Genomic DNA, 10,461 nt, shown 5'->3' on the forward strand with positions numbered 1-10,461 from the left:
TGCAGCTGTCTCTTACACTTCCTGAGATGGTTTCTTTATTTTTTAATTAAAAAACAAATTTTTCCCTTTTGTTGCCCTTGCTGTTGTAGTAGTTATTATTGTTGTTATTGATGTTGTCATTGTTAGATAAGACAGAGAAATGGAGAGAGGAAGGAAAGACAGAGAGGGGCAGAGAAAGATAGACACCTGCAGACCTGCTTCACCACTTGTGAAGCGACCCCCTTGCAGGTGGGGAGCCGGGGGCTCGAACCGGGATCCTTCCACCAGTCCTTGCACTTTGTGCCACATCCACTTAATCCGCTGCACTACTGCCCAACTCCCCCTGAGATGGTTTCAAGGTAGGAAATGGTTATCTAATATTTCAGGCTGTGGAATGAACTAACCTGGAATCATCTTGGGCTTCTTGCACTAAGGAATTGGTTGCAGAGTGAATGAGTGAGTGTGTGTGTATTCTCTGAACAGTTCGACTACTGTGGAAGTTCCTTTACAAGGATATATATGTATATTGAATTTTAAAGCTTTATTTGTTTGAACTGAATGCACATATTACCTTGCTCAAGGACCCAGTTTTGAGTCCCTGCTCCCCACCTGCAGGGGGGTGCTTCATGAGTGGTAAAGGAATCTGTCTATCTCTCCCATCCCTTCTCAATTTCTCAGTCCTATGTGATAAAAAGAAAGGGGGAAAACTGAAAATAAATGGCCTCCAGAAGTAATGAATTCTTACTGTAAGCACTTCTTCTTCTTCTTCTTCTTCTAGCGTTTGCCATTGTAAGCACTGAGGTCCTGCAATAACCCTGGTGGAAATGTGTGTGTGTGTGTGTGTGTGTGTGTTAAAGGTTCATTTATGTTATCTTTTTTTTTTTTTATTGCTGCCAGGGTTATCACTAGGGCTGTGTGTCTGCATGTAAATCCATTCCTGATGGTCATTTTTTTCTTTATTTGATAGAACAGATAGAAATTGAGAGGGGAGACAGACACCTGCAGCACTTTCTTGATCACTCATGAAACTTCCCCCCATGGTTGGGGAGTAGGGGCTGAACCTGGGTCCTTGTGCATGGTAATATGTGTGCTTCACCTGGCGTGTGTGCTACCACCAGGCCCCAAGAGTATCTTTTCTCAAGGGGATTTGGAGGGGTACTAGGGAGAATGAGGGTGCATTGGGTGGTCCAGATACTCTTGTCAGGACACCTCATAAAGGAGTCTCTGGTTTGCTCCCTGACGTCAGGGGAGGATGGTGATGGCTGTGGCCAGTACTGAACTTTTCAACTTCACTGTTTTCTTTTCTCCTTATCTGAACAGAGCTCACCCTCTGCTTGCTGTTCATACATGGAGGAAAGTTTTGACAATTGGCACCACTTCCATTAGATAAACACTCCAAACAGTCTAGCTTTCATAGACACTTTAAAAAGAAAACACTACCCACTTGCCCTTGCACTTGGAAGGTTTATGGTTCACAGCCTTGATGGGGTTCATATAATAGTTATGGTGTGATATACTGATTTATTTATTTAGTTTACAGGGTAATACCTTGGTGGGTTCATGTGCATTGTGTGTTTATGTGTTCTGACATCAGGCCAGAAGAATTTTCTTTAATAAAATTTTATTTATTGCTGGAGATTGGGTGGTGGGAATTGTGTGGAGTTGTACCCCTCCTACCCTATGGTTTTGTTAATTAATCCTTTCTTAAATAAAAAAAAATTAAAAAAAAAAGAAATAAACTACACAGTTTTAAAAAGTCAAAAAAAATTTTATTTATTGCATAGAGACAGCCAGAAATTGGGAGGAAAAGGGGGAGATAGGGAGAGAGACAGAGAGACACCTGCAGCACTGCTTTGCCTCTTGCAAAGCTTTCCCCCATAGGTGAGGACTGGGGGACTCAAAACTGGGTCCTGGCACCGGGTCCTTGTAACATGTGTCCTCAACCAGGTGAACCACCACCGGGCCCCCAGGATTTTATTTTCTATTTAGACTCTGCGTGGAGTCACTAAATTAGAGTTGAGAATTTTCATGAAGTACAATTCAGACTCAGGTGTCAGACTGCTCTGTGGAGTCTGAATTTTGCTGCCTAAAGTTAAGACACTATTACTTTAGTCCAGCAGATGGCGCTGTGACCTCGGTGCGTCCATAAGATTTTTTTCTCTCTCCTTGCTAGCTAGATCTCAGAAACTGTTGAAAATTGCATTTCTCTATTTTTACTCGAACACAGTTGCTTAACAAAGAAATAAAGCTATTTTTACTGTCTTCAGGGAAAAGTGGATGAATAGACAAAACCACTTCCATAGAGTTCGTTCACTTCTTTGTTAGCACGTGAGAAAGTTGAGATCCTCATGGCTAGGAGACACACTTAGGGCAAAGGCACGTTCTATCTCATGTCCATGCCTCTCCTTCCTTTATTTATAACTCCAAATCTGAATCAGCTAAGTCCAGCTGGGTGGACAATAGGAGGAGAACAATGCCCCCCTTTTCCCTTTGTCTGGGGACTTTCACATTATCTTTGGATGAGAATCTCAGTGCTGCAGATCACCCCAGAGGTCATGTAGTTGAAGACCTCAACCTCTAATGTGCAGAAACCTTGACCCACAAAAGTGGAGTGATGTGTCCAGTTCTAGAGGCAGAAACAGGTCTTTAGAGCAGAGCTGGCAGAGTTACATGCTGTACAGGGATGTCCCGTCACACCCTGCTCTGAGGGCGTGGAGGTAGGGCTGTCTTGCCCCCTGCTACACTCTGAGGTCATGGAAGGTCAAAGAGCTCTCCACTACGGCTGGAGATGAGTGTGTCTGTCAGGCTGTGTCTGCTCTTGCTTTGCTTCATAGCACAAGGCAGCCGTGACTGTAAAAACTCATCTCAGATTTGAGTGTTCTTTTAAAAATATCTAATGTACTAATGCATTTATTTTGGATAGAGACAGAGAAATTGAGAAGGAAGGGAGAGCTAGAGAGGAAATGAAAGAGACACCTGCACCACTTGTGAAGCTTTCCCCACAGCAGGTGGGGACTTGGGGGCTTGAACCCAGATCTTTGAGCATTGTAACATGTGCTCTCAGACCAGTGCTCCTGATCTGAGTGTTCTAATCAGGAAGTGGGGGGGTATGTCTGGTAAGAGCATTTTTTTTTTCCCTCCAGGGTTATGGCTGGGGCTCGGTGCCTGCACTACGAATCCACTACTTCTGGAGGCATTTTTTTTCCCTTTCATTGTGCTTGTTATTTATTGTTGTTGTTGTTATTGCCATTGCTGTTGTTGTTGGATAGGACAGAGAAATGGAGGGGGAGGGGAAGACAGAGGGGAGGGAAAGATAGACACCTGCAGACCTGTTTCACCTCTTGTGAAGTGACCCCCCCCCCCTGAAAGTAGGGAGCTGGGGAATCGAACCAGGATCCTTGAGCTGGTCCTTGCACTTCACTATGTGCGCTTAACCCACTGTACTACTGTCCAGCTCACAAGAGCATCGTTTTCCCACAGTCAGTGCTCATTTAAAGAGGGCCACTGAGCTAGCTCACCCACTCAAGTGCATGCTCTACCAGACACAAAGGCCAGGGTTTGAACCCCAACACCCCATGGGAGCATTGTACATTGGCAGCAGGAGAAACTTTGTGAATGATGCCATGGTGTCTGTCTGCCACCACCCCCCAATCTTGCATTATCTGAAATGAAAAGGGAAGTGGAATTGTGTGTGACCCCAGTGGGCAAAAGAACCTGAGAACTATAGATAGCTTTCATCCAAGAGCAGTACCCTAAGAAGGACCTAGTATTACTTTTTTTTTTTACCAGAGCATGAAAGTTTTTTTTTTTTTTGCTTACCTACTATGCTATCTATCCAACCCTTGGCTGTTTTTGTTGTTGTTGTTGTTGGTTTTGTTGTTATTGCCTTTCTTCTAGAGAGGATGACAGTGCTGTGGAGGCAAGAAGGCAGAGCCAGATACAGAGGCTGCTGGTCACCGATCCTCCCCAGCCCGAGCTCCCAGAGGTGGAAAGCAGGTCTGGGCTGAGCTGGGAGGGTGTGAGCCTGCTCAGGCTGAGGAATCAGGGCCTTGCCTTCTCCCGAGGACCAGGAGCTTCCAGTCAGAAGCTGGAAAGGATGATTGCTGCTTTGTGTCCTTGTGCTGAACATGATTCTGTGGCTCCTATAAATAAAGGTCACACTTCTCTGCTCACTCTTTCCTAGGAGGCTGGGCAATCTGTGTAATCCGTGCTGAGTGTTCTGTGTTTCTGGGTAATAACCTAGCAAGGGACATTAAGATTCACCCCTGGGGCGGGGTGGCAGTGCACCTGGTTGAGCGCACATGTTACCATGCACAAGGACCTGGGTTCGAGCCCCTAGTCCCCACCTGCAGAGGGAAGGCTTTGCAAGTGGTGAAGCAGGTATGCAATTCTCTCTCTCTCTCTCTCCCTCTCCACTCTCGATTTCTGGCTATGTCTATCCAATACATAAAGATAATAAAAATAATAATAAAGATTAATCCCTTCCTGCTTCATTTGTGCTAGATATATCTCCCAAATAGGAGCTGAGTGGTGTCTGGGACACCTACGGCCCTCTGGATTCTCCCCTGTCTTGAATCAAAACCTCCCCAGACAGCTTGGCAAAGGGGCTGTTATTAAAAAAAATAGTTCATAGTTCATATTTCTTGATTTATAATAAAGCTTCATATATATATATATATATATATATATGCTTATGTACATGCAACGATAATTTTTTTATTGCCATCAGGATTACCATTGGTGCACTATGAATCCACAGCTCCTGGCAGCCTTTTTTTTTTTTTTTTTTTCCTATTTTTAATCTTTATTTATTATTGGATAGAGACAGAGAAATTGAGAAGGTTGGGGAGATAAAGAAAGAGAGAGACAGACACCTGCAGCCCTGCTTCACCACTTGTGAAGCCCCCCCCCTGCAGGTGGGGACCAGGGGCTTGAACCCAGGTCCTTGTGCTCTGTAATATGTGTGCTTAACCAGGTTCACCACCGCCTGGCCCCATTTTTTTTTTAAATTGGATAGGACTGAGCGCACCACTGCCCTGACCCCTTATTTATTTTAATGAGAGAGGAGGGAGGGAGATGCCAGAGCACTGCTCAACTCTGGCTTGTGGTGGTAGGAATTGAACATGAGACCTTGGAAGCCTTAGGCATGAAAATCTTTTCCAGAGCCATTATGATATCTCCCCAGCCCTGCATGGTCAGTTCAAAAGTAAAGTGGGTGATGGTGGGAGTGTATATTCTGTGTCACCTCTGACCTGGGGTGGCCAGGAGGGAGGCAGGGCCTCACCTGATGACTTCATGTCTCCATGAGAGGACTTCCATAGGTTTTTCCTCTAACAGCTTGTTTCTGGAGATGCCTCCAGTGAAGGCAAGGTTGTGGTGACAGCTCCTGGGAGGTGAGGGTACCTCCTTTCCATACATGTAGGTGACATATACTGGGCATCTACTCTCAGCATCTTTGAAAATACTCACCTGAGCATTTGTGGGGAGACTGAGCCTCCAGGTGGACTTAGGCATGTCAGGCTGGCTTGCAGCATCTTGTGAGGACTGACCTGTGTTTTCTCCCCAACATCATGTTGGGGTATCATGGTTATTGGGAGCATACATGACAGCTGGGTGATAATCATTTACCTCAAGAGTATCTTTACCTGAAAAGTCACATCTGAACTACTTAAATATCTTTCTTCAAGCACTGGGAGATAGTAGAATAGCACACTGTACAGGGCACACATTAAGTGAAGATCCGGGTTCTAGTCCCTGCCCATGCAGAGGGGAAGCTTCATGAAAAGTGGAGCAGTGCTGTGGCATCTCTTTTGTCTGCCTTTCTCTCCTCTGCCTGTCACCCTCTATAGAAAAAAAGGGGTGGTGGCAGGTGTTGGTGCACCTGGCTGGGCACAGACATTATAGTGTGCAAGGGCCAAGACTCCAGCTCCCAGTCCCTATCTGCAGGGGAGAAACTTCACAAGTGGTGAAACATTGCTGCAAGTATCTCATTTTCTTCCTCTCTCCCCCTTTCCCTCTTGATTTCACTGTCTAACTGAAAGAAACAAAAATCTTTTAGGAGTGGTGGAATTATGTAGGCATAAAATTCCAGCAATAACTGGTGGCAAGAATAAATAAATGAATGAGTATTTCATATTGAAAAATGGCTGGGAAGATGGAGACCATTTTGATTTCACCCTCCTAGAAAAAGAGTGTCCCTGGAGAGAGTGGGTGATTTTACAATGGCAGGTCTATTTGTTCCTTACTTTCAGCATGTATTGTTAATCTTTTTTTTTTTTTTTTATTAAGGAAAAGATTTAGAATGAGAGGGTTTAGAGATGACAGATAAGTCAAAGCCCTGTGGAACCTTGGGGTGAAGTGGTGCTGGGATTGAACCTGTGACTTCTGGTGCCTCAGACATGCAGGTTGGACTCTACCCCATCCTCGGCCCTCGTCCAAGTCTTCCTCCCTTTGCACTTGTGGTGAATGTGCTTCCAAAGACAGGTGTCCATGAAAGCTGCTTGGGAGGTAGAGGATTCAACACACAGAGAGCTAGCTCTCTGATTCTTACTCATGTGCTAGGGCTGTGTGTCAGAAGGTTATCCTGTTAAGAGCCTGTTGGTGATTTGATTCCTTGCAAGTATTCAGAGAAAAGCCTGGAAGGAGTGAGGAAGCAGCTTAATGCTTCTTTAGGCTGGGCAAAGAAAATCCTCTTTTGGACTCTGTGTGCCTTTGCCAGAGGGACACTGTCACATATTGTTTGCACAAGTGCTTCCTATTTGCAACCTCGCCAGAACCGTGTTCTGTGGGTAATTCAGCTTTCATGCCCGAGACTCATTGAATTGCCAGCATGCAGACATCATCAGTGACCTCAGCCATGCCATTTTGCTAAAACGTTGACATCACTGCTTCTCTCATACCTTGCTCTTGACGCATGTTGGAGTGCCTGGACTTCATTTGCTCACGTCCTTCTTTTACCACATATTAGTCTGATGGGGTGTTTCTTGAGTTGTTAGTGTTTTGAACTCTCAATTCCCTCAGGCCTCGAACCCAGATGTTTGGTTTTCCAGGCCATGAGCTGTGCACCCCAACATGGGGAATGATGTACTCAGAGGCCCCCTGCAGCTCCTCTCCCTGCATCACTGCCCCATAGAGGCTCCCATCTCTGCTGTGCTTCTGAAAAGTGAAGACCACCTGTTCAACCTGAAGAGGGGCTATAGCTGTTCTTTGCTTTCAGCACTTCTACCATCTCTGTAGTGATATCTCTTCAGTGGCACTGAGTGGCCTGTTCATAGGAATCAGCGCCTACTCTCAGAGGCATGGCTCCTGTCTAAGATCACCATCACCTCATGTCCCCAGGTCCTGACGTGAACTGTTCTGTCCATTCAGCCTACTCGGCTTTACCTTCACCTCTGGATTCCATGCTTATACTATCCCTCTGTTATTCCTAGTCCAGCTCATTTCTGTCTCTTGGATCTCAGAAACAGCTCTGAGTCTTGGTCTGAGACTGGTGAAAGGACTTTTGTCCTGAGTGTTGTACTCAGTTCAACACTGAGAGGGAAACGAAGAGGGAGAGAGAGACAGAGACACCTGAAGCATTGCATCATTACTCATGAAGCTTTCCTTCTGCAGGTGGGGACTGGGGCTTGAACCTGGGTCCTTGTGCTCCCTTGTGTTTGGTGACACATGCACTTAATCAGGTGTTCCACCACCCAGTCCCCCTTTCTTGCATTTTTTTTTTGCCTCCAGGGTTATTGCTTTGGTATCTGCACTATGAATACACTGCTCCTGGAGGCTATTTTTTCTCCTTTTGTTGCCCTTTTTTAAAATTGTTGTTGTGGTTATTATTATTGTTGTTATTGCTGTTGTTGTTGGATAGGACAGAGAAATCGAGAGAGGAGGGGAAGGCAGAGAAGGGGGAGAGAAAGACAGATGCTTGCAGACCTGCTTCACCGCTTGTGAAGCCACCCCCCTGCAGGTGGGGATCCAGGGGCTCAAAACAGGATCCTTGCACCGGTCCTTGTGCTTCGCACGTAACTCACTGCGCTACCGCCTGACCCCCACGTCTGGTATTCTAATATGACATGTGTATACATGACATCAATCAACACCAGAAACTTAGTTTAGCCCACCACCTCACAAAGTGACCTCCCCATACCCATTTCACCATCCCCTCAGTCCTATTCCCCTCTGACAAGCATTGGTCTGTTCTCTGTGTCCCAGAGTTCTTGATTGCTTGCTTTGCCTCTCTTCCCTTAATGAGAGGGTAAGCTAGCTAGGTGATGTATAGAGAGACAGTAGTGAGTGCCTGAGAGTGAGAACAGCACTGCTCCACCATCCACACAGTTCCCATTTATCTTTGTTGCTCTTGTGTGGTGTTAGGGATCAAACCCATGGCCTCACAGACACAGCCGGGTACTCCACCACTGAACCAGCCCCCCCTCCTGCTTGCTGCTCCATATTCCACATATGAGGAAAACCATAGAGTGTGTTTACTGTCTCACTTTCTCATTTAACACAATATCCTTCAGGCCCATCTGTGTTGGTGTAGATGGCAAAATCTTCATTCTTTTTAGTGACAAATAGTATTCCACTGCATACAGTTTTAGTTGTCCCTGGGCATCCCCTGTGATGCCAATACCCCAGATTTTAAATCGTTCGTATAAATGGTTTGGAATCTGCATGTAACTCCTGTAGTCTACCTGGGACCAAGATCAACTCCAGACTATCCACACTACCAAATGTGTTATGTACTCTCTGTGAACAGTTGTGTAATGCACTGCTTAGGGGTGAGGAGTGACACACAAAAAAAGACACCTTCAGTGTACATCCAACCCCTGTAGACCCAGCTCCATAGCTCCATAGCCTCTGTAGACATGATGGGCAATTCAGCGGTCTCCATATCTTGGCTTTTCTAAGTAATGGTGCACACATGTTTTCAAATGAGCATTTTAGGGACAAATATGCAAAAGTAATAGGGCTGGATCATATGGCAGTAACTAACTTTATTTTATATCCACGTGCACCCTCAGCTCATTTACAGGGTGCATACTACGTGGCTGTATGCAGTAAGTATTTGGTGATTTCTGAACACTCCCGTGAGGGCAACCTAAATACTTCAACTGCATGTTTGAATTATCTAGCCTGCATCAGCCTCACCTCAGACACTTTACATCGTAGTCTCCAGACTGTGGCAATTGATGTTTTAAAAATGCCACCTCTTTTTTTCTGCCCACTCCTCCTTCCCCCCAGCTGCATTGCGCTCACCCCAGGCTCCTACCAAGCCAGCACCCCCAGTCTCTCTCCAGTCACCATCATGATCATCTACCAGGACCTCATCAGCCATGATGAGATGTTCTCTGACATTTACAAGATCTGGGAGATGGTAGACGGGCTGTGCCTGGAGGTGGAGGGGAAGATGGTCAGCAGGACGGAGGGCAGCATCGATGACTTGTTCATTGGTGGAAATACCTCCACTGAGGGCCCTGAGGGTGAAGTCACTGAAAGTACAGTAATCACTGGTGTTGACATTGTCATGAATCATCACTTGCAGGAAACCAGCTTCACAAAAGAAGCCTACAAGAAGTACATCAAAGATTATACGAAATCAATCAAAGGCAAACTTGAAGAACAGAGGCCAGAAAGAGTAAAACCTTTTATGACGGGGGCTGCAGAACAAATCAAGCACATCCTTGCTAATTTCAAAAGCTACCAGTTCTTTACTGGGGAAAACATGACTCCAGATGGCATGGTTGCTCTGCTGGACTACTGCGAGGATGGCGTGACCCCATATATGATTTTCTTTAAAGATGGCTTAGAGATGGAGAAATGTTAACAAATTTGTCAGTTACTTTGGATCTGTCCCTTGTCATCATAATTGGCTGCTTGTCATCTACACAACACCAGGACAAAATGGGACTGATACCATCTTGGGCTCTTCGTTTATTTTTTACCTTGATTTAGTTGGAGCGGAGGCATTGTTTTTAAGGAAAAACATGTCTTACTAGGTTGTCCAAAAATAAAATGCATTTAAACTTAAAAAAATACCAGTTCCCTAGGTGGTTCTCAGGTGCAATTGCAACACAGATCCATAGTATCAGTCACTGTGTGGCACCATTTCTCCTGGCAGCTTTTACTGGCTCATTCCTGAAGGCAAGGTCGCATAGTTGCTCAGCAAAGCTAGCTGTTTCTAGCTGCCTTCTCACAGCCAACCTTAGGATGAAGCAGAGACTTTGGACAGTAAAGCTGAGAAAGATCTTGGATGACATCTTTGAGCTGTTGAACCCATGAAGACCTAAACCCACCCTGTTTTTTGAATTCCCTCCTACCCAGATGCTGCAATGGATTCAAAGTAGTTGAGTTTTGTTTCCAAACTAAAACAGAACGTTTTTATGTAAAGAAAAGTCATTTCTTAATATAGAACATTCTATTTCTTTTTCTTTATTGGTGGGATTAATGGTTTACAGTCAACAATAAATTACAGTAGTTTGTACATGTGTAAAA

General features: G+C 45.2%; 1 protein-coding gene across 1 annotated transcript; it reads left to right on the forward strand.

Annotated features, from left to right (window-relative positions):
• Nucleotides 1-9,253: 9,253 nt before the first annotated feature.
• Nucleotides 9,254-10,002, forward strand: LOC103122709 (translationally-controlled tumor protein-like). The gene has a single exon (XM_060194436.1). The coding sequence runs from the start codon at nucleotides 9,275-9,277 to the stop codon at nucleotides 9,791-9,793; it is 519 nt and encodes a 172-aa protein (XP_060050419.1). The 5' UTR covers nucleotides 9,254-9,274; the 3' UTR covers nucleotides 9,794-10,002.
• The last annotated feature ends 459 nt before the right edge of the window (nucleotides 10,003-10,461 follow it).

This window comes from Erinaceus europaeus, chromosome 7, assembly GCF_950295315.1.
Source record: "Erinaceus europaeus chromosome 7, mEriEur2.1, whole genome shotgun sequence".
Taxonomy (NCBI): Eukaryota; Metazoa; Chordata; class Mammalia; order Eulipotyphla; family Erinaceidae; genus Erinaceus; species Erinaceus europaeus.

What these genes read in the sequence shown, in the direction of transcription:
- LOC103122709 (XM_060194436.1), top strand. Translation starts at nt 9,275, where the DNA reads ATGATCATCTACCAGGACCTCATCAGCCATGATGAGATGTTCTCTGAC.